The sequence below is a fragment of the Gymnodraco acuticeps genome, unplaced genomic scaffold (genome assembly GCF_902827175.1).
Source record: "Gymnodraco acuticeps unplaced genomic scaffold, fGymAcu1.1, whole genome shotgun sequence".
Classification (NCBI taxonomy): Eukaryota; Metazoa; Chordata; class Actinopteri; order Perciformes; family Bathydraconidae; genus Gymnodraco; species Gymnodraco acuticeps.
In genome coordinates, this window is record NW_022990346.1 from 24,147 (window position 1) to 47,925 (window position 23,779).

The 23,779-nt window shown below is 40.5% G+C and overlaps 3 protein-coding genes across 4 annotated transcripts in view; 1 reads left to right on the forward strand and 2 right to left on the reverse strand.

Moving 5' to 3' along the window:
• Nucleotides 1-20,508, reverse strand: esyt1b (extended synaptotagmin-like protein 1b). The gene is made up of 54 exons (XM_034223921.1): nt 20,313-20,508; nt 18,516-19,729; nt 17,382-17,423; nt 16,290-16,424; nt 16,126-16,199; nt 15,957-16,029; nt 15,702-15,791; nt 15,474-15,529; nt 15,173-15,293; nt 14,877-15,053; nt 14,577-14,659; nt 14,235-14,283; nt 14,051-14,140; nt 13,867-13,962; nt 13,296-13,367; nt 13,120-13,206; nt 12,862-13,011; nt 12,530-12,643; nt 12,273-12,449; nt 12,098-12,183; nt 11,964-12,012; nt 11,686-11,775; nt 11,513-11,608; nt 11,346-11,417; nt 11,134-11,220; nt 10,882-11,028; nt 10,409-10,515; nt 10,147-10,321; nt 9,864-10,040; nt 9,679-9,761; nt 9,313-9,361; nt 9,140-9,229; nt 8,337-8,432; nt 7,993-8,064; nt 7,518-7,604; nt 7,187-7,333; nt 6,989-7,107; nt 6,544-6,670; nt 6,342-6,421; nt 6,087-6,228; nt 4,950-5,126; nt 4,773-4,855; nt 4,289-4,337; nt 4,080-4,169; nt 3,804-3,899; nt 3,643-3,714; nt 3,466-3,552; nt 3,228-3,374; nt 2,981-3,123; nt 2,182-2,313; nt 1,565-1,667; nt 1,195-1,244; nt 704-754; nt 1-617 (listed from the first exon to the last, which is right to left on the reverse strand). Exons 2-53 carry the CDS (start codon nt 18,858-18,860, stop codon nt 727-729), a joined length of 5,466 nt encoding a protein of 1,821 aa, XP_034079812.1. The 5' UTR covers nt 18,861-19,729; nt 20,313-20,508; the 3' UTR covers nt 1-617; nt 704-726.
• Nucleotides 19,759-23,684, reverse strand: zc3h10 (zinc finger CCCH-type containing 10). Its single transcript, XM_034223925.1, has 3 exons — nt 23,503-23,684; nt 21,846-23,025; nt 19,759-21,045 (listed from the first exon to the last, which is right to left on the reverse strand). The coding sequence occupies exons 2-3, from the start codon at nt 22,962-22,964 to the stop codon at nt 20,536-20,538; spliced, it is 1,629 nt and encodes a 542-aa protein (XP_034079816.1). The 5' UTR covers nt 22,965-23,025; nt 23,503-23,684; the 3' UTR covers nt 19,759-20,535.
• The window catches only part of si:dkey-28n18.9 (sorting nexin-6), a 9,331-nt gene continuing 8,458 nt past the window's right edge, over nt 22,907-23,779 (forward strand). Inside the window, exon 1 of one of the 2 annotated variants that reach the window (XM_034223927.1) lies at nt 22,907-23,048. The gene's annotated coding sequence lies outside the window, so the exon portion shown is untranslated. Of the gene's footprint in view, nt 23,049-23,759 lie in introns of those variants that run through there. The other variant, XM_034223928.1, reaches the window with a different exon arrangement.

Here is a 23,779-nt window from a genome sequence, read left to right on the forward strand (position 1 = left end):
TAGATGTGCAAAATCTGTTTATTTTTGTATACCATCTTACAACAAACATCATTGGTTCTGATCTGTAATCTTTGCAAATATACACAAAATCAAACATAATATGATCTAATTGAGACATACTGTAGGTGAAACAAATGATGTCTTGTAAATAAAATATTGTATTAAATTATTTTCAAACACAAACACAAACGTAACAAGGTGCTGACAAAAATGTAAATGACTTCAATGTAATAAAAGAGATCCAAAATACTGAAATGGCATTAGCATTCTCAAGCAATACTTCAAAGACCAAATATTTAAATGGTACTGCGCCTTAAACATGAAACTTTAAGATTTAAAACTTTTTTCAAGCAGAAAAGCAAACAAAACAACAAAATATGACTTAATTCCTTCAAAAACTGTTCATCTTTGACTTGCTCGACTCAATCTTAAAACTATTATCCCTTCATAAAATAAAGACACCTTCAGTTAATACAAACCTTCACTTTACCCTTTTCAACTTCAGCCTACTTATCTTTGGTGTGAATATTGATGTATGTGAATACACAGTGTAGTCCAATTCGATACTATACGTTACACAGAGAGCTAGGTGGATGCAGGTAAGGCGTCGTGTGGGACTGTAAGCAGAGGAGAAGGCATCAGTGTGAGCTGCAGCAGGAGCACAGGCCAAGTTGAGAGGTGACATCATCCATCAATATAGTACCATGGCGTAAGCAAGAAGAAAGATTATTCAGCTTCGTCTCTCAGGGTGAACCTGGAAGAAATCATGAATAATGGTGATCATTAAACAATGAACAATGTTAAAAACAGATGCATAGATAAGTGATTCTCCAAAGAAACTTCTCCTACAGGAAAATGTCTCTGCTTTATACATACTTAATACTCAATATTTAACATCACAGTTCCTTCAAAACATGGTTAAAACACTGCTGAGATTGACTGCTCAATTGCTTATTGAACAGCAAGCATTTTAAATTACTTTCAATAAGGGATTTATTTGATGTTGGAGAATGTCTTATTTTTTGGATTGACAATTTTGTAATTATTATGACCATAATCCTGGACCATCCATGGTAAATGTGGATGTCACTTTTTTCATCTAAAACAGATGCTAACTATAGCCTCGATTCTCGGTCGGGGAGAACATTATGAACTTTATCACTTAAAAAACCTAATACAGTCTGCTCTTCTCACCATTCTGTGACGCCAATCATCAGGTCAACCTGGGACAACTCGATCTGCACCTAAAAAACAGGAACGAAATGTTATGGTTCTAAATACACATTGTGTATAAGCAGTAATTGTGCATGTTTTCAGTGCATTTCAGTAAAATAAAGTAAAGAACACACTTCAAAGCAGTTTAAAGTTACAAGGCAGGCCAGCATTAGTGCAAAGCTTGGTCACACAACTGTCGATTTACCCAAAAATGTGAATGTGTGTTGTGGAGTCGTCACATGTGATACTTTTTTGACACATGGGTCGTCGCTTGTTAGCCTTTGGCTGCTGGATTTGTAATAAACAGTTAAATTAAAATCAGAGTTACAGGTGGAGGTGTCAGACTGACCTGTCCAAGGACGTCGCGGCTTCTGAACGAGGCAGAGCTGTTTTTCACTGCTACACTGAGGCGTCTGAATCTTGTCTCATCCATAGACATATCATACTCAAACCTTTAAAAAAAAGACAAACAAGATAAGACGTTAACAGTAACTGTATTGATCAAATATGAATCAAAAGTAAAATGTTAGGAAATAAATGGTAGAAAATGCTGTTCCCGAATATGGAGATGTCCTGCTTTTCTCTGTTTTATATCATATTAATCTGAACATATTTGGGTTTTGGACCGATAATATATTCAAATACCCTCCCCTTGGGCTTTGAGAGACTGGAATGGAGATTTTTCATTCATTTCTAACATAGACCAAGCGATTAATCGAGAAAAAATAATCTAGCTGCAGAGCTAATGCGAACACTAACAAGGACACTGAGAGATGAATAAGAAAACCTGCGGGCCTCCATATACAGAAGCACTGGGGCTCAGACCCTGCTGTACACAGGATCAAACCGTCTTTTTACATGTGTTACTGCTCTAAATCCCCCAGTCATTCTCCAATAAAGGCTAATCTAGTCCAAAAAAATCAACAAAAAACCAGCTCAGTAATATAATGACAATAAGGTAAGTACCTCTCATTGTATTCTGGGTTGAGGTCTCTTTTCTTCACGGCTGTCTTCCTCTTGGTGGCCTTGCTTTTGTCTGGCAGCAGCACAAGGGAGACATAGCTGTCTACACCATCCTTACTTTGAGACAACAGACCTCTGCAATCAAAAACAGAAATAATTTCTTAAATAACTGTGTACGTTAAAGCATGAGAATTATTAAACAATATTAAGTCACAGTATATAAGAGCAGTAAAATGCCTCTTTGTGAATTTGAGTTGTCATCAACAATGTCCTCATTTTGATAAATGTTCATTTTCTTTTTTAACGAGTAAGTTGATAGCTTTTTTTTTAAAACAGACCCTTATTCAATGTTACTACAAATGGTATTTCAGAAATGTAAAGTCAGATGATTTGTTTTCTATCAGATTATAATGTTTTTTTCTTTCAGCAGAAAGATGTAATAAAACAAGAAAACAAAACAAAACTATCCAATTCTGACTTTTCCGTAAAACGTACAAACATGTAGAACTAGACTAGAGTATATTGTGAGTATCTAGCTCATTGAATATGCATAATTATTATAATTATTAATTGCAGTTGGGGTAAACAGTGGTAAAATGGTAACAGCATGGTTTAGTTTCTCAAAAGTAACACTTATGTTGAAGTTGAGCCATGATAATGAATGGGAAACAAACTTGGTATACATTTTCAATTGAAAAAAACAAACAATAATATTTTCCCTAAACCAAGCATCAAAAATATCCACAGTATGTCATTGGTGAGTACACAATCTGACTGGAACACTGCATTTTAGGAGGCTCACCTGCAGGCATGGACAATGACGATGAGCTTCCTCTCCTGTGAGGCGTATGAAAGAGACAGCTTCACCTGTCCATTCCCAGGCCCAGAGGCAGCGCATGGCAGAGTCCCTGCACTGATCATATCCACCATTTTGGAATCTAGAATCTATTGAAAGCAAATACAGGATGGGAAGAACAAGTATTGTTATTGATTTGTTGTTGTTTAATGCTATAGAAGAACATGCCTGTGTGGGTAGGTGTGTTTAGCACCTTGAGTTCAGCCCTGAGCAGGATCTGACTCTCAGGTGAAGCTCCATCCAGATGAAACCACTGGTCCAGGATCAGCTGTGGCTCTGCAAGCATTTCCCTGACCGGAACCACCAGAGATCCCATTGGCTGGTCCCAACCACTGGACAACTGCATTTAAAGAGAGAGGGAGAATGTAAAATACCTTCCAACATCACTAGTTAGATTTGAGATGCAGAATGAACGTTTATAAATGTCTTGCCTTTACTACAAGCATCTGATGTTTAGGGTCATGGACCAGGAAGAAGAAAGACTCATTCCACTCAGGACTGGTGCTGCGCTCGCACAGCTTAAGAGATGAAGAAAATATGGAACAGTTATTATAACTATATTGTATTCATCAGTTTGACATTCAAGCACCATGCTTCAAGAGTCTCACGTTGGTTTTGTAGGTTGTTTCACCGAGAACAAGCTCAGCTCCTGCTTTGGGTTCCTTCCCACTCTTTTTCAACTGAAGAGGAAGAGAGAGACATTCAAGTTTTATTCTATGAGGAATACTTTTTTTACTGTATGGTATGTAAATAAACGCAGGTGACTTACGGGTAATGAATGTGCTCTTTCCATATGGACGAAGAGCAGAGCAGCGGAGGGGACAGCCTTGTTCTGATAAGACTGGAGAGATTGAAGCTGCAGCACCTGAGACATAAAGTTAGGCCTGATGGGTATTTTGTAATGTGAGTCATGTTCCCTGTGTGTTGAAATGTGACTAAACAGCATTATCAAGGAGGTGGCATTGTTATGGACAAGTTAATAGTGCTTGTTTAAAGATGTTAAACAGTAGGTTATATAGAGACGTAAACATAAGTAAGGACGGACCTGGTCAAGCCTGACTGAATGTGACACAGTGGGAACCCATTCCAGTATCAGGTGGATCCGCCCAGACTTCACATCATTCAGAGTGTACCACTGCAACAGAGACAAAGCCAGTTCAACAAGCAGGGCAACAACCTTTGTATCAGGAAGTAACACAGAACAGAGAGTAGAAATCACATGGCATGATTTATGATCATGAATGATTGACTAACCTGATCTGTGTACTGGGATCTCATGACCTCGTTTAGCTTAATGCTGAATCTGCAAACATGAAAACAGGCAAATGTTTGACAAGATTTTTTATTTCAATGGCTTACCTCCTGAAACACAGATTTCCTATGTTTGCATTTAGTTAAAATAGCAGAATTTTGAGGTAATAGTAGTGTGTAAATATATTTGTAATCCAACCACATTAAATGATCTGTTTATGTAAAGCATTGGCAGCTGCAGGACACCACTGTGAATAGTACCGTTTTCAAGCCACAGCATATATATATATATATATATTCTTTTTATTATAAAGTAGATGAGCATTGTTTTTATTCAGCCAGTAACAATTATCAACATGTTTGTATCATTGTGTATTAATGTATGCATTTCAGTGCAAATGAATGTAAAGTCAAAGGTCAGGACTTTACACTTTTATCATGTGTAATAATACAAGTTACTTATCAAGACAATCAACATGAAACATACCTGCCAAGGAAGTCATCAGAATCTAAATCCTTATCAAATGCTTCAAACTTTATTTCCTGGACGCTGTGACCACTCAAAACCAGCTGTTAACAACAAATAAAAAAACAACATTTGATTAAAATACTGCAGCTTCACCAAGATAAACATACAACACTTGAAACAAAGAATACTTCATACCTCATACATTTCGTTCCATGTTGGGCTAAGATTCTCTTTGATTACATGACTCTTGAAATTAACTCCCCCTATGTTGATCTTGACATAGGGGTCGCTCTTGCCCTTCACCATGCCCCCCATCAGGTTATCCTTTGCAACCAGATTCTGGGCCGCCAGCAGGTGAATCCTCAGCAGCCCCTGCAGGATGAACACTGTAACTGTTATAAAACATACATGGAGCACTGAGCCTGAACTAATTTATAAAATATAGCTTCTATATATATTCAGCACAACCCAGATCATCCGACCTGTGTGACCTCGGCACAACAGAATGACGTATGTCCAGAAAACAGATTTGTTTTCCTTATGTCAAGTATTTTTAATATGAAATTAAACCACTTTATTTTTTACAGATATATTTGATTACTATTATATACACTGACATCTAGGAGCACATTATGTCACTCTGGTAGGTTAAGGTGAACGTTGATAAGATAGAAGATACCTTTCTTAGTTGTCTAATCTAAATTTGGTTTATGAGAACAATTCTTCTTTATAATTAAATGTCCCTCCCAGAGTTCTGTTAACTGTATTAACAATACAAGTATTTACAAGTTTAATTTTGCACCCCACAGAAATTCCTCTTTTTTCAATGCAGCTGGCACGACACATGTGCCTATGCGGAAGTTAAAAAGAAAATGCACCACACATGGCTGATCAGAAGAGACAGCTGAACTCACAACAGCAGAGCCTAGTGTGCTATTTGAAGACAAGAGGAAGTAGCACATTAACGTTGTTAGAAAAAATGCTGGAGTTACTCAAAACACATGATGACCATCTGTGATTTGGCACGATTTTATTGTTAGTGTGTTTAATTACGAGACACTCATTTTATATTGGACCCTGGTGAATAATTGTTTAGATATTATAGTTTTAAAATATTTAAAACATTTTTTTCCTTGATTTATGTTCTCCACTATACTGATGATAACAAGTGTTACCTTTATCAGAGAGGTAGTAAGCAGTAAACTGCTGAAGGAAGTGTTTTCTTATAATAAGAAAAAGGGGGTAGTGACAAAGAACAAATACCAGTGTACAGTTGGTGGGAGCTCATTATTAAACTTCCACTGTGCTAATCAGGGCATAAACTAAACCCACCTCTCTACCAAAGTCCTGGCTGGGGCTGGTGTGTGGTGGGAGATCCTCCTCAGCTTCAGGGATTTCTGTGACCTCTGCAGGCCCCAGGGTGTCAGCAGCAATACCAGTTACTGTGGCCTGAGCAAGGTTGCCTAAACCAGTACTACATTAACCAGAAACACACACACACACACACACACACGTATAATTATTTTCATTTTCATTTTAAGCATTAATATAGAAAAAGAAGGTGGTCTAACTTGCTGTGTAGCTTACCCTGCTGTTTGTATTTTCCCAGGTTCGGCTGTTTCTGACTGTGTTGGCTGCTCTTCTGGATCCTCTGGCTCCTCCACCAGCTGAGTAAGAAGAAGATAGATAGAAGAAGATATACAATAAATACAATTACATTGAAAGTTATGAGGGTGAAAATAGATATGTTAGACATAATTACAACTGACTGTAATGTTGTATGACTCACTGCAGCAGCAGGGGTTGTATCAGGTAGAGTGTAACTGGCAGCTGGTTCAGGGGGAGTAGCATCCTCTGTGAGGGCCAGATCATCTGCTGCCTCAGACTGTTTGAACTGGCTGGATACTGCAACAGATCTGAAAGTACACACAGCTGTTAAAAAACACCATACAACTCCTGACTGAAGCTGGATGATGGGGAATATTAGCCTATTAAAGCTTCACTTGGCTTGTAATGTAGTTTCAAATGGAGCATTATTGCTTGTAGAGTCAACAGAGAGGCACTACAAGTATGATTTGAATGTTAAGTTAAGTGCTTTAATGCATTTCTAAATGTGTATTTATTGCAAACTTTTCATTTTGTTAAAATGACACCAAGGGAATATGTTTTGACAGTTTGTGAAGACAGAGGAACAGCCTGCAGTTGTGATGTGTGCATTATCAAATCATACTCACTCTTCTTTGGTTAGCTCTGAAATGTTTTCGTCGTCACTGGCTGTGGGAACGACAATCTCTTCCTTCTTTGAATGAGGCACAGAAGGCTCTGGAGCTTCAGTCATCCTCGAGCTCAGGATCTGTCAACAACAAACTTCCAGTTGGCTTTTTTGTGTATCAATGAAATGATAATGGTCCCCTGTGTGTGTGCTCTCTTACCTTGAGTTCAGCTCTCAGTAGGATCTCACTTTCAGGTAAGGCTCCATCCAGAGGCATCCACTGGTCTAGGACAAGCTGTGGCTCAGAGAGCAGCGCTCTCACAGGGACTACAAGAGATCCCATTGGCTGGTCCCAGGCACTCGACAACTAGAGAGATATGATGGCAGTCAGGGGTGGAGATTCAGAACATTTAAAAAATATTAAAATAATAAAAGCTAAGACTATTGCAACAAATTAAAAATAAACACAATATTTACACAAAATATAGTTATGTACTGTATGTCCCTGACACTGGCAGCAGTCTCCACATACTGCACTACAGCACACCCACCTTCATTATGAGCATCTCCTCTGTGGGGTCGCGAACTAAGAAGTAGAACGCCTCTTCCCACTGAGGTGATCTGGAGCGATCAGATACCTTCAGGCAGGAAAAGAGAGGTAGGTTGGGCAAGAGGTGGCACTTTAAACTGGGCATGTAATAACAAAGTAAATGTGTCAATTGTACTGATTGTTTCTTTTCTTTCCAATGGTGCAAGCATTCGTCTGTGTGTACTTTTCAATACCACCATTGGGTGGCGCCAGTCACATTTGTTTTTATTCTGACCAAAGCAGCTTTTATAATTTTGAAAGCATTTTTGATACATTTTCAAACACACAAATTTAGTTTTGTGGGAAATGTTGATGTGGATTTCATTATGACATTCTATTGACTAAATGATTAATTGGAATATTCATTAGGGTTAGGGTTATAAGCTTGTAAAGACAGTGTAAGTGTTTGTTTAATTTCTTCATCACCAATCTCATACCTTGGTTTTGTAGGTTGTTTTACCACAAACAAGCTCAACCCCAGCCTTGGGCTCCTTTCCACTCTTCTTAAACTGAACACAGAAAGACACATAACATGATGAGAGTAGTTTGTAGTCACCGTCTGTAATTAAGGCAACAATGAGACACAATCCAACTTCCCTTTCTCTCTAAAAATAAAACATTGCCGAATCATTGCATCACAAAATCCAACAGCAGAGTAAGGAGAGGCAGAGGTTTTTCACTTTGTGCAAGGACAGGATGTGTTAATCAATATGTTCTTTCCAGACATCTACACAGCACACGTATTATTGTGTTTTTCAGATTCAAATTACAAGGGACTCACAGGCAGTGAGTGTGCTTGGTCCACATAGACAAAGAGCAGTGCTGCAGAGGGAATGGTCTTGTTCTTGTAAGACTGGAGAGATTGCGCTCGCATCACCTGCAGCAGAGAATCAAATGAGAAATACATTATGATGATTCACAGTGAACAGAGCAGGGCAGGGGTGTCAAACTCAATTTCATCGCGGGCCTCATTAGCATTATGGTTGCACTCAAAGGGCCGGTTGCAACTTTAAGACTATATAAATATATATTTATATAATATATATTAAATAATGTATTTTATTATATTATTGGCTCTGCATTGGATTATTATCAGTCTTGGCAATAACTTCAGAAATAACTACATCTGAAAGCAGAAGTCTAGGGCACATAATTGAAAGCAAATATTCAACAATGAAAGAACATCCATAACATGAATCTGTTTGCAACTTATATATATCAATATTCCAATTACTTGTATATAGACTATTCTGCACAATTTCTATTATATTATATTGTATTTACTTGCACAATTATATCTGTGTTATTGTGTTGCACTGTTGGAGGAGCCTGTGACCTAAGCATTTCATTGTCATAACTACACTGTAGCTATGTACATATGACAATCCAATTATATTGTATATTATATTCTTTGCAAGCTCTTGCGGGCCACATAAAATGAAGTCGCGGGCCGGATTTGGCCCCCGGGCCTTGAGTTTGACACCCCTGGAGCAGGGTATCATATTTGGAACAGCACAGATGTGGGAGGAATAGGCAATTGATTGATTAAGAGAGGAAACATAAACTGATAGGAATTGCACTTACTTGGTCCATGGTGGTATTATGGGACACTGCTGGTACCCACTCTAGTATCAGGTGAACACGTCCAGACTTTACGTCATTCAGGGTGTACCACTGAAACAGAGACGCACACTTAAATAAAGCCTGAGATTACACAACAGCCATTACTAAGATACAGTAAGACATGCAATACTGACCTGGTCTGTGAACTGGGAATGGATGATGTCTGCCACGCTGATATCGCACCTGCTCACAATGAAAACACATTTGCACATTTAGCAAGCATTTCAGAGTAAGTTAAATTAGAACCTTAAAAATCCCTAAATCATTACATCTAAATTATTTATAATTTCTAACATTTGAAAAAACCACTTTCCATATGTAATGGTACAGAAAACGATTTGTTATCTATAAATCAAATTACACACCGTATGGTAATAAACCTGTGATTTATCTTTATATAAATTAACTACATTTTGGGCTTTCATACTTGTTGACACATTGAGACAATTAAGCTTTCCAGTCATAGTCTGACAACTAGAAATCTCAGCATTAGACCTTACCTGCCCAGGAAGTCATCCTGGTCCATGTCTTTGTCAAAGAGCTCTAACTGCACCTCCTGTCCTGACTGAGGCCTCAGCACCACCTGAGAAAACACAAAACAGTTGAATAAAAATCAGGTGATTAACATTAAGTATTATCATTGTCACCTTTATTTGAAATCATGCTCATGGTTAATAATACACACCTCATACATCTCGTTCCAGACTGGGTTGAGATTCTCCTTGATCACGTTACTCTTAAATGCAATCTTTCCAACTGAAATCTTGGCGTAGGGGTCACTCTTGCCCTTCATCATACCACCCATCTTGTTGTCTTTGGCAACCAGAGTCTGGGCCTCCAACAGGATGATTCTCAGCAGCCCCTACAGGAAGTGATTATTTGATGTTAGATTGGTAGGCTCTATTTGAATGAAATGTGATTGTGATATGCATGTATCTGCTGCTGTAGATCATATTTTGCGATTTTACCTCACTCGCAAAGCTGAGGTCTGGGGAAGTATGAGCAGGCTGTGCTATGGCAGGGGTTGGTGGTTCTTCTACCTTCTCCTCAGTCACATCAGCTGCTGTTTCCTTTACATCGACATCTTCATGCAAGGTCACTGAAGACACAATAGTCTCTACAGGAGTGTCAACTGAACTTGACCTGAGTAAGAGAAGCACAACAAACTGTGAAGTGACAAAAGGAAAGACAGAGAGAAAGGACAGACATTTTTTAAATGAACTATCTCACCTCAGCACTGTGTCTGCCTCCTGCTTCTGCTTAGCAGGGGAAGGGTCTGACGTTGTAGTGACCTTAGCCTTATCAACTGCACCGGGACATTTGCTGGGAATCAGCATCTGTAGTTGAGTTGATATAATGATCATTTTACATTGTTAATATGCTATACAGTAAAGCTTACTTATCAATAGCAGTACACCAAGTAGAAAATTAGAGAACTTCCTCAAAAGTCTCATGACAATTAATTAAAAATGTAAAGTGTATAGATAAGAGAGAACCATAAATACATAGAACATCATGCCACTGAGTAAAAATAAATATGGATGTAGACGATAGGGACACACAAAATATTAGTTCACACAGTTCATAGGCAGAGAAAGAAACTGAGAAACCGATGTATTTTGAAAGTGATATAATAAAAACTTAAAGGACATATCATTTGTATTTAGAATAATACAAACGAAGAGCAGACAGAGTTATTCCACCTTGAGTTCAGCCCTGAGAAGAACCTGACTCTCAGGTGAAGCTCCATCCAGATGGAACCACTGGTCCAGGACTAGCTCCGGCTCAGACAGCAGCTCTCTGATGGGAACCACCAGGGAACCAATGGGCAGAGTCCAGCTGTGAGAGAGCTGGAGAAACAAAATGCAGGGTGATAGAATAGTAAGCATCTAAATATCCGAGCTCATACTGTATGAGTCTGTGTGACCAAAACTCTTTCTGTGAAGACAGCATACCTTAACAACGACAATATCTTCTCTGGGATCGCGAACCGGGAAGCAGAAAGCCTCATTCCACTGAGGAGATGTGGTGCGATCACACACCTTCCGAAAAGCAAGTTAGTCAATATTACTGATAGATATAATGTCACTCTAACATAAAATATAATCAGTGCTATAGAAAGTACAGGACTACTCAATTATAAGCTGAACAAAGTTTGAAGTCTTACTGTAGTTTTCCTGGACATTCCTCCAAGAGTAACCTCTGCTCCCACTTTTGGCTCTTTGCCGCTCTTCTTAACCTGAAGAAAGACAAACAGAACGTAACAATAACAATGTTTGTATTATAAACATGAACTACATTACCTGATATTATCAGTAAAAACAAAAGACGTACTGGTAAGCCATCAGCTTGCTCCATTAAGATAAACAATAAACCAGCGGAGGGAACAGCCTTGTTTTGGTAGGACTGCCTTGAATGGAACTGCAGAACCTGAAGACACAGAAAAAAAAAAGTCAGAGCAGATCAGGAACAGTTCTTAAATCCACGATTAATCTGTAAATACCAACCTGGTCCAATCTGTCTGACTCTGAGGCTGTCGGCATCCATTCTAGTATCAGGTGAACTCGACCAGACTTCACATCACTGAGAGTGTACCACTGAGAGAAGAATTTAAATCATCCGTTATATAAAATACAGGAACTGTGTTTTGTGTTACAAATGTATGTAAAGAGGGTTAAGGGTCTAATCAAAGTGAGTAAGACTTAAGGTATTTCATATTCCCTTATTCGGATCACACTCTTTGAAGCTAAACATGCAACAATGTGTTTGGCAAGGTCAATCCCACCTGATCAGTGTACTGTGAATCAATGATGTCCTTCAGACTGATCTTCAGCCTGTATGTCAGGATAAATGAGATTAGAATGTATTTTTGGGTCCAATTATTACATTTCAAAACTGGATTACTTAAAGCTATTGTACCTGCCCATGAAATCATCCTTCATGTCCATGTCTTTATCAAACACCTCCACATGCAGGTCCTGGCCAGGCAGCTGGGTGAGGATTACCTGAGTAGTAAAGAAAAGGTAGCAAATTTAAAAAGACACTATTTCACAACAAAGCTGTGTTCTTCAATGACTAACCGTGTTTTATTTACCTCATACATCTCATTCCATGTGGGGTTAAGATTAGTCTTGATAACCTGACTTGTGAATGTTTCCCCCCCAACGTTGATCTTGACATAGGGGTCACTCTTCCCTTTAACCATGCCCCCCATCATATTATCTTTAGGAACAAGGTTCTGGCCTGCCAACAGGTGGATTCTAAGCAGTCCCTGAAAAAAGAAAAGATAAATAAATTTGATAAGACAAAACACAATTTGAAATGCAAATCATTCCTCCCGTCATCCATTACCTCCGTAGCAAAGCTAGGATGAGGAGCGGTCTGCTGTGGGAGCTGTTTGGATGTTCCAGCCTCCAGATTAGATGACACATTGGATGAAATGTGTTCCTCATCCAACCACAAGACCTATGTTACAATATAAAAGAGTCAACATAAATAGGCTGGAAAAAATGTGCCTAAAACCGAGAATCTTCTGTCATTTATTCTCAGCTTAGACACCATTATACATGTACGTTTTATCTTTGATTATAAGGTTAATAACATCCTACATTGCGCTGTCCTTTATCTCGTGTTTATTTATTGTTCAATCATTGGGTTAGTAAATGGGACTTGTTGCCATTTACCCTGAGGACTGTGTTGATATAGATGCGACTGGCAGATCCGGAGTTGTCCAACTGGAACCACTGGTCCAGAGAAAGATTAGAATTGGACAGCAGACGGGACAAAGGGATTTTCAGACTGCCCAATGTCTGCACACGATCGGCATCCTTCACCTGATTGATTTAACAAAACAGAGAGCCAAAATTAGACCACAAGACGTTTGGCTACCAGAATACCAAACGCAAAGATCAGTGTCAAGAAGATAATCTTATGAGCTGCACCTGAATGTCTATGTCCTGGTTGCGAGGGTCCTGGATGAAGAAGGTAAAAGCTTCCTCCCACTCAGGATTAATGGTTGTGTAACAAGTCTAAAGGTGAGAATAAAGGTGTGCATATGATTTAGAATTAAATTAAATATAATTTACAGATATATGGTGGGCCTTCCCAGTAGATATACCTTGCTCTCTCTAGTGATGTCCTGCACAGACAACTGCACCATGGGGTTGGGCTCTTTGTTTCCCTTCTTCATCTAAAAAGACACACAAGTACAGACAAATGAATACACAGTAAGGCATGTGACAATCGGTTACCACAAGCAGAGCAAAAAATAGACTTTATCTACTATCCTGATAACACATGGTTAGTGTGATTAATAGTGTCTATATGGTTACCATAGCAACAGTACCAACAACAGACAGGAAGTACCATACCGCATGACACAATCAGGAAGTTTAAAGCTGCATCGAGCAAAACCACAAAGACTGAGTTTCAATCCAAAGATTATTCCACTGCTGTGCCCTTTTGTGTATAACTTGACAACAGAAATAGAAATAGTACGAAATATTTGTTTAAGAGCTCCGGACAAAGTTAGCCACACACATCCACGTTGCAATACTGTAGGGCACAGGAGGGTTGAAGGCTGCAGCAACAACTTTGTGGAATGTAAAGACAGGTGGCAGTTACAGCTCTGCCCCAGTTTGAGCACACAGGAAACAGCTCTCACGAGAGGGAAGAGGTATTTGACTCACAGGGAGGGCCTCAGCTTTGTCCAGATATACAACCAAGATGGCTGAAGACGGTGGATCTGCAGTCTTACTGGTTACACTTTCATTCCTCTTTAAGACCTGGAGGAGAATGGCAAAAAATGGTGTCTGTTTTATAAAGTAAAAAGAAAAATCCATAACGAATCAGCGGAAAACTTGTGATACGAACCTCCTCTAGTCGATCAGTGCTAGGCAGCAAGGTCAACCACTCCAGTCTGAAATGAACTCGTCCTGAAGTAGTTTCTTTCAAAGGGAACCACTGGGAAGACAGGTCAGAAATACATTCACAGTCCGAATATTAAAGAATTTCTTATACAAAATGTGACTGAGGAGGTAAAGAGAATTATACTTACATTATCAACAACGATGGATTTCTTCACAATGCCCAAATCCAGTTTGGTGCTAGATGGAAAAGGAGTGTAAGAAATAATTAGATAAAAAGAAGAAAATGTATTGATACAAATTAAAAGGATTTGAAAAAAGAAAGAGATGCTTTAACTTTAACAAAATGACATGACATGCTTTCAGAAAAAAAAGGCAGTGTTCTTTTTGCAACTGGCCATGAAAGTTGACATATAATAATAATAAATTATATTTCTATAGCGCTTTTCTTGAACCCAAAGACGCTTATATGAGACATATGAGGGTGGCAGATTTAATGTTGGCACACAATAGACATGAATGTGAATATGTACCTGCCCAGGAAATCATCCTGGTCTGTGTCTTTGTCATATACCTCCACCTCCAACTCTTGACCAGGCACTTCATGGACTATAACCTGATGTACCAGACACATACAGGGACATGAGGACTGACAGAGGGATTTGAATGGAAGCTGGCTGCGGCCCTATGATACCATGAATGAAAATGAACATTCCTAGCTCTAATCCCTCAAATACAGAACAAGTGGCATGATATATGATTGAGTCTTCCAGCACCTGTGCAATGATGACATACAGTACATTTACAAATGTCCATACATCTCCCAATCTTACCTCATACATCTCTTCCCACTTGGGACAGTCTGTGTTGTCGATGTGTTTGGAGGTGAAGGTCTGAGGGCCAACCCTCAAAATGGCATAGGGGTCGGACAAACCAGCCAAAACCCCTTTCACATAGTTGTCCTTGGCTGCTAGATTCTGTGCCTCTAGTAGGTGGATGCGTACCACACCCTAAGAAACAACAAGAGGGACCAAGATGAAAGATAACGTTTTGGACTGAGATGTATTATATGTATGTACTGCATATGTGGTAGTCTCCATTTATCTGTAGATGCATAGCCAGGCTTTACCCTGGGCAAAGGAGAGCGTAGTTGGGCCACATGCAGGCCTGGAACCAGGGGGACAACCAGGCGGTTGGGCAGCACCAAGAAGGAGGCGATGGCATCCATAATCATGCTGTCAGACATGATACTGAGACAAAGAGAGAGCATTTTTATGGAAATGTACAGCAGTACGGCCTATATAATGCAGTATCTACTGTGTTAATAAAACCCACACATGAATACAAACATCGTGAAGTTGTGTCTTTTATAAGATCTTGGTTAATACTAGTGTGTAAAACCAATGAGAGCTTATTTCAGCATGACTCACTTCAGTCCAGGGACGTCCAACAAATTAGTGAGTCCAGTCCAATTGATGTCTAGTTTCTGGGAAGAGATAAGACAGCTAAATGTGCCGTATGTAGCAAATCAATCAGGATTACTCTGAAATCAATAGCCGGAATACAATACTCTACTGAGATCCATAGTGGTCACAGTAATGGGGGTTGAGGGGCAACAAGAAAAAAGGACAAATAGAGGTGAATGTGGATAGACCTACCGGCCGCTGGATGAAAAACATGGTGACTGCACCCACTATGGGAACATCTCCGATCAGAGGCTCAAGAATCACCCGCATCATCCCGTGTAGCTAAGGACAGAAGCAGAAAGGATGTCTGTAAAACATGTGGGTAAACACTAATAGAATGGCACATCTTCAGTTATGCCTATTGACACGCAACATCTTTGTATTAGTGGCAAGCAACACTGTAATTCAGTCAAATAGTTTACATCTAGGCTTGAAAAAAAGACAGACCTGTATTCCCTTGACTCCAGCTTTGCAGAAGTATCTCTTCACCTCAACGTTGATCTCTACATTGCCAACATAGCTGAGGATACAAGTGAAACAGTGTCATCTAGAATAATGCCTTCTAAAAGCTGTGAGAGGTGACGGCAAATCCAAAGAGCAATGGATATACATTTACCTAATATATAGATCAAGCAGGACTTGTCCTTTGTCGTTCTCGGTGTGAGCCTTGATCCCTACAACCTTCATGGCCTGCAGCAAAGAGAACACACCTTTTCAGCACAATATAAACAGAAGTTTTACAGCAGTGTCATATTATATTTAACTTATCAATGGCATCACCTTGTCTCCCATGTCCACTTTTGTGAAGCTGAGGGTTTGGAGGTGGTTGCTTGAGGCTCGGATAGATGGAGCAATGGTTTCCACCAGCAGCTTCTCAAGGTATTGGCCGACAAATGGCCACACCTGCTGCAGCACCTACGCAGACCAATCAAAACGCTATGGTTATAAGCTGCTTTTATTAGTTAGAGCATAACTGACAGTATGCACACCAGTAGATCGACAGTTGCAATGACAAGGGGTGACAATGCGGCACAAAGTGGGACTACTATGAACTACTTCAAATCGAATCACAGCTGTTGCCTGTTGCGTCTCTTCAGCTGTTAGTTGTCTACTTTCTTACCACAATGAACCCTGTGCTGTACATGTGCTCGCTTTTCACAAAATAATGTAATGTGATAATGAATGTTGCTATATAAACATATTAAGTATTTAGTACTTTGTGGAAAGAACTAAAAGCAGAGGCACTGCTTGTTTGTGTGACTGTGGAAAAAATTATTGGTTTGAGTCTGGCATAAGTGGAGAGTGAGTCATCAGCCGCCTGCTCTTGGGAGAGATGCAGCTCGAGCAACATGGGAATCTGCTGACCTCTCCTCCAGTAACCAGTCTTAAATCTCTCCTTTGTCTCGCTCTCTGAGCCTTAGATCTCGTGGTCCTGTTAGCATGAATACTTTTATTGCTGTATGTTTATATTATTGGCTGTAGTTTCTCTGGGCATGAAAAGCAAAGGGGGTTAAGGAGGGGGGGACAATGGCTGCTGTTTTATTATTTTGAGGGGCAGCTCCTCCCCCTTCCTGTGAGCTAGAATGTAATGAAATGGAAATGTTGAGAGTGTTGCCTGGCACTGAGCCCGCTCTCTGCAGTACAGACACAGTGGCTACAATAATGGGGGTGTGTCTTTTTTATTAAACATGGCAGCCGCAGCAATGCTTCCAACCATCAGCTAGCACCCGCTTTTACCCTAGCATACTCTACCAAGTGTCTATCAGCACAACAGCTGAACAGACAGGCATGTGTTTGCTCTGGGCTTAATAGAGGGGGAAACCCTAGTGTGTCTTTGCATTTGTAGCACTCTGATAAACCAATCAAATGTACCTTATTCAGCCATTCAACCTTCTCAACATCTGGAAAGCTGACCTGAAAGAAAGAAAAACAGTGAGAGTACTTACTTAAATTATGCATAGGGCCTGATAAACACACAACAGGATAGGGAAGTGATTCAGAGGTTACTAATGCAGGTCTGGAAATGTCATTAATAGCATTTTTTATATAATTTCAGTGCTTTGTGCACCAGGTTTTAAACTGTTTTCCAATATTTAGGAAAGAAAAAGGAAAGGAGATAAGTGCTGCGACTGTCCAGATAATTTAAATGTCATCAATTGTCTCCTCCATTTCTTTATAAATGTTTAAACACGTCATTTGTTTTGCACAACAGAGAGCAATATGGACATGCATGCCCCTTTCTTAATGCTTTAAGAAGGAGCCTTCTGCCTGCTTATGCAAGATAAAAATGAAACAAGTACCCACAGGAACCTCATTTGGGTGTGGCTAGATGCTCTGATTAAAATCCAGCCCATGTGGTTTCAGCATTTCCATTTAGGGTAGATTTCCTCAGGATGTATATGTCAAGTATAACTCCTGCACATGTTCCATATACCTTTTAAGCTGAAATTGCAGTTGCTTAGTTAAAGTCTTGTTATAGTTGTTGGAATGCACTAAAACTGGTGTTGTTTTGATCCAACAAGTTAAGTTTAGAAAAACAAACACACAGCCATGTTGGTAACTGGCTTAGCAAAAACAATGGGTAAATATAGCAGGAAAGGACTTCGATACACCTGACTGTTTTATCTGCAACATAAAACAAGTTTTAAAAGGATTATAAAAAGGCACTGACTGACCTAATTGGCTGTGCCTGTATATTATTGTCAATGAGGAAATTATTATTTGGTAAAACCTTTAAACAAATATAAGGGATACCAGGATCCCATAGGATTATTCACACCACTGGGACTAGCCTACGACATAACAGCTAAGAATAGAGTAAAGCTAATATTTACTGGGATCCTTGTACCTCAGATATTATGATTTTAGGGTCCTCTGCTAAGCGTTGTCTTGCTATACGTAACGTGGGGGTTACATAAGGTCAACAACATTGGTTAAAGTTGTTTTATTGGGGAGGATGTTTTGATGATAATGTAACACACTGACAGAGGTAGGCTCATTTCTTACCCACGCAGGGAGGTCTCGCTGGTTTTTAGACACTTTCTTGAATGTGTATTCCTCCTCGTTGTTGAGCAGCTGTATGGCTGACTTCAGGCGGTTCTCCTTGGCTTCTCGGGCATGTTTCCATCCCGTGTAGACCATCATCCCGAACACCAAGAGGCTGGTGCTGACACGGTAGTACCCCGCCAGGTAGACGGGCAGCAATGCGCCGAGACATTTTCCAAACGTCCAGAGCACCGCGACTGCGCTGATCCCTTTGGGTTTGGGACCCTCTGCGGGGATCAGGGCTTTCTTCTCGGTGTCCGCTGTGCTCACACACTCGGTGCCCTTCGCTGATTTGTCGCTTTCCATTGTTGTATTCGCTAGAAACACTCACTTATGTTACAGTTAATAAAAATATTCAGTTTAAAAGTGCTCGTTAGGACCAAAAGGCTACTTAACGTGTCATCTCCAACGTCAGCTAGCTACCGTTTAACAGAGCACCAGTGCACGTCGCGTGTACCCTCGCTAGTACACCGTTTGTCCGAGGCGCATCTTTAATAGTATTATTTGGTATAATTTTGTGAAGTTTTACTGTCTGAGCACGGGGTCCAGGAGAAGTGGCACATAAGTTCTGCCCCCACCCATTCCCGTTATCATAATAAAAACACGCCCCCAGTCTGAAGCAAAAAAAACCATCTTTGACTCTTTCGCTGCTGAGGCAAGACACTAATCCAATTTATAGTAATTACCGTTATTACTGCAGCATTACGTTATCAGAAAGCTAGAGTTTCCATATTATTCAAGGGTTCTTTTCATTTTCTATTTTCTATGTAATTTGACCTGCCTGTCGGAGCAAAGCACAGCTGAATATACAAAAAAGTCCACGCTTCCTGTCAGATTCTTAACCCACCAGCACCTCTTGTCAGTTATTTCTGCTGCTCCAGTTTATTTAAAAACAGCAGACTTGACATCCTTCTCAATCCCTTAAATCCAGTGTGACCACACAAGCCTGGGCTGTGCTTCCAAAGGTACAACAGCAAATATTCCACTTGTTTAAAGAGCCACACGGATATGAGGCTACTGAAGAAGCAGATGGTATTATGTTGAAGTTTACATAGTGACTCCACCCAAATAACTCAAGCAATGGGATGTAAACAGCATTTGCCACAAGAAACTGTGTCTCTGGGCATGACTTATTTATCTTACCTGTGTGAACCGAGCATATCAAAGTAAGGCAGCTGTAAACAAAGTGACAGATAACACAAGATTCAGTGATTTTTTTTTAAATGTACCATAGTTGGTTTTCACCAGATACACAAACATATTGTCTTCAAAATGACAGCACAGCAGTATTGAAGAAATGGTAATTGGTACATTTGGTACACAAACTGTTAACAGGTCGGTCAGTCTGAAGGAAAATTGTCTTTGTAATGTTGCCATAAAACTGGGTGTCTTCATCCTGCCCTCTGGTGGAGTATTGCAATTGTCAATTATCAGACCATTTTCACTGTTCTGTCTTTAGTTGAGTCTCAGAAAACATTGAAACAATCTTTGTTAAAAATCACAGTTAAAGGTGGGGTAGAGCTCAAATTAATTTCATTCATCCAATGCCAGACCTTTTAACGAAAGTTTCAATGCTTTTCTTTCATTATAATTAAAGGTGGGGTGTGCAATTTATTTCAGAAACACTTTTTGTTATATTCCATGGAATGCTCTTAACATCCCGATAGCAATGAATATCTTTAGTGCTTTGACAAAAAATCCATAAAAATATTTCATCTGTGGAAGCCGTAATACTGTAAAAATAACTGGATGGCCTACCTGCCTGTCAGCCTTCCATCTGTGCACAAACTTATCTCGTGCCCTCATTGGTCATGTGCGCGTTCGTGTGTGTTGGAGGAGGGGCTCTGTAAGGAAGTGGCAGATTTTTTCCGGTTGTGTATTTTCAAATTCTAGTGCACTCGAGCTGGTTTCTCCAAAATTACCTACCCCACCTTTAAGAATGCTACAGTCTGATGTGTGGGTTCTACAGCCCTGCACTTTATCAGTGAGGGAGAGTGGTGATCCTCATGCTTTGACTCACAATAGGGTACGACACCATTGGGGTGGTGGCATGACTCATGGTGATACCAGGCATCGGCTGCGTCATGGACACTGCCACTGATGCCACAGATACAGTCACTGGGGCCATAGAAACAGGTGGCACCATCCCTTGGGCAATGGTCTGTACAAGAGCGGCTGACAGGGGGGTGATCTCAGGGTTGAGGTGAGGCAGAGGGGCTGAAGATTGGGCGCTAGTAGGGGGCGCTGAAGGGGCGCCGGAAGAAACTACCATATCTTGCTGGGTGACAGGCCGAGGCTGCAGTCCAGCGCTGCTCAGGGTGGTGTGAGTCTGGGCAATGCTATGATTGTAGGAACCTATTGCACCCAAAGGGGGAACCAGACTCTGCTCAGTGGGCACAGGAGTGGAGGACATCGTCATCACCTTGGCCTGGCTGCGGAACTGGGCGTTTTGATCCAGAAGAACCTCATTTGTGGCAATTAGATTTGAAACCTGAGAAACACACAAGACATGGATTAGAAAAAAGGACAAGGCTCCTTGAAAGTCCACTGCAAGGAATTCTGGCTTTGCAGCAGAAAAAAGGTTCTTATAAAAGTTGACTTTTGATTAATTATTATAGCTGCTTTAGGTCTAAACATTTGCAGAGAGACATGTTTTCATTACATTAAGTTTGTTCACCAAGTTTAAAACCCAGTTTTAGAAACTGCTAAAACTCTTACATTGATCAACAGTTAAACATAGGACCCTGAATATCTAACATTAAAGGTGCAATTCAAAAAATTATTAGAACGATTAATCGTTAACCAAAATAGTTTATGTTGACAAACCACCAATGTTTCTTCATATGTTGTTATGACATTAGATAAGATGTCCTGCTTTAGATGACAATGATTTGTTCCACTACACAGCCTTCACAGTAACAGTACATTGCCTATAATTTGGTACTAGTGAGATATAAATGAATTCAGTCCTTGTGTGACTCAAAATGACACAAACACTATACAACCTTATTTAATAGTCCTTTTTACATACCCCTAGTGTATAGATTACAATCATTCAGTACATGAAGCAAACAATAAGATGGATCCGATACAATAGCCCACAATAAATTCTACCTCTGTTGAGCTAATAAAATGTGATTATCTGTTACGACTTTGACTTTGTTAACACATTGTATTGCACTGTGTTATACTGTCAAAGGTGGCTGTGTATCTGGATTTCTCATAGGTCTATTTTCTTTTGTTTAAGTTTCAAATTGTGTTTCTTTTTATTTCACCATGTGTTATTCTAACCTGCTTCTTCAGCTCTTCCACTCTTTTCCTCAGCAGGCAGTTATCTTCCTCCAGGAACCTGAACTCCAGAGGACGGGGTGGCAAGGTGGCATGAAGTCCCAGCTCGTAGTGCACACCTCCAGTCACATCTGCCAGGCGCAGCCCCTCCAACCGTCGCCTCTTCAACTGTAGAGCAGTGTGGTCCATAGAGGCCTCCAGAGAGCTTGCATCAAACAGCCCACTTTCAAGCAGAGGGTCATACACTGAGCTCCTTTCATACCGTCGTTGGCCTGTAGAATTCATGGACAGACAAGTGCTCATCCCACCTACACCTACCCCCCCAACTCCTATGATACCGGGATCTCTGCAACCGCCCAGGATGGGGCAGCCCATCCCCATCATGTTACTTCCACTTCCACCTCCCACAAGTCCTTGCATTCCTCCACAGGGACCTCCTGCTCCAACACCTATCCCTCCCCCAGCATTCACCATTCCAGTGGGCCCTGGCCCTATCACACCACCCACTCCAACCCTTGACGGCTCATATTCAAAGTCTTTTTGGACATGACGAAATTTACACTTATTGCTCCTCTGGCACTCTCCCTTTAGAAAGTCTCTGCAGATAGGGACTTCCCCACGGCTATGGGGGAGATCGATGGGGGACAGGCCTAGTCGTGCTGCAACTTTCCCTCTTAGTCTGAGGGGTAGCTCTCCTGTTTTCTTGTAATAGTCCTCATCCTCTTTAGATCCATGGACAAAGCGGCAGTTGGAGCGCATACACTCCTTGTTCTGGTGGTCATGACAGAAAATGAATTCATTTTTTTGCACTCCCAAATCTGGAACTTCGTTAAAGTCTGGGTGTCTAAAGCGGCAGCGCTTTCCCCTCTTGCAGACATTGCGTATGAAGTCCCTGCAGACACCTCCTATTGCCAGTCCTGAGCCTTGCCCCCCACCTCCACCATTCCCACAACTGGTACCATTTCCGAGAGCTCCTCCTCCCCCCATGCTCCCAGAGCCGTTGCCACCTCCTCCTGAGCCCCCTCTGCCCTCGGCTGAGCCCCCTGCAGACCCAGGTCCTCCTTCCTCACCCAGACTACCCCCACTGCCACCTGACAGGTAGGAGCTGTCCCGGTCAGGCATGGCGCTTGGCCCAGCTCAAGGAGAAAACAGCACTCATGTGTGTGAGGGGGGTGGGCGTGACCTGCCAAAGATTACAAAATACAGGTGAACAATAAATGAATAGTTAACATTTTTTCTTTCAAGTATTGCAATTTCCTATTCAATGATCTACAAGACAAATCATATAACCAAAGTTAGATATTATCTTCACAAATATAGAATCATTTAGATGTGTATGACCCTGCTATGTTCATCATTTCATCTGTTATGGCTCAACTTTATATGGTTAGGGCTGAAATATTAGCACTGGAGAACACCTGGTAAATAATAAATAGCACTGTTGTTGATGTTGTTTGTTGTTGTTGTTGCCACAAGTTTGGCAAAAATAACACAAATGGATTCACATCATGCTTAGCTAAATTGAGGGTAGCTGGCGATGAATAAAGCACACTCTCGTATCATGTACCTGATTAAGATACCTTAACAGTAACCTATATTAAGATTGTATTAGCTAGCGAGCGGTGTCTAGCTAACTGGCTAAGTGCTAATGGTGTCTTACCAAATAGAAACTAGAAGCAGGATCCAGAGAATAGTCAAGGGACTCCCACGCAGAAACGTTCTGCTCCTATCCCCTAAATAATGATACAGCTGTCTCGACTGACAAAAGCATTAAGCTACTTATTTTTATTATTGGCAATATCTTCGAGGCCCTTGGTGCTGTTTACCACATTTCCTGATGCATGAATGCTACCGACGAAGAAGACGAGCCTCTTCTTCTCCGTTTCTTATGAGTGTTGTTCTGCCCTCTAGTGACGATAGTGATTAAATGCACTGAA

What these genes read in the sequence shown, in the direction of transcription:
- esyt1b (XM_034223921.1), bottom strand. Translation starts at nt 18,860, where the DNA reads ATGGAAAGCGACAAATCAGCGAAGGGCACCGAGTGTGTGAGCACAGCG. An exon ending in TTGGACGTCCCTGGACTGAA is followed by an intron (nt 15,294 to 15,473) that starts GTGAGTCATGCT and finishes TCTTTGTCTCAG; the next exon opens with TATCATGTCTGACAGCATGA. An exon ending in AGTCAGACAGATTGGACCAG is followed by an intron (nt 11,609 to 11,685) that starts GTTGGTATTTAC and finishes CTGTGTCTTCAG; the next exon opens with GTTCTGCAGTTCCATTCAAG.
- zc3h10 (XM_034223925.1), bottom strand. Translation starts at nt 22,964, where the DNA reads ATGCCTGACCGGGACAGCTCCTACCTGTCAGGTGGCAGTGGGGGTAGT. An exon ending in TGGAAGAGCTGAAGAAGCAG is followed by an intron (nt 21,046 to 21,845) that starts GTTAGAATAACA and finishes TGTGTTTCTCAG; the next exon opens with GTTTCAAATCTAATTGCCAC.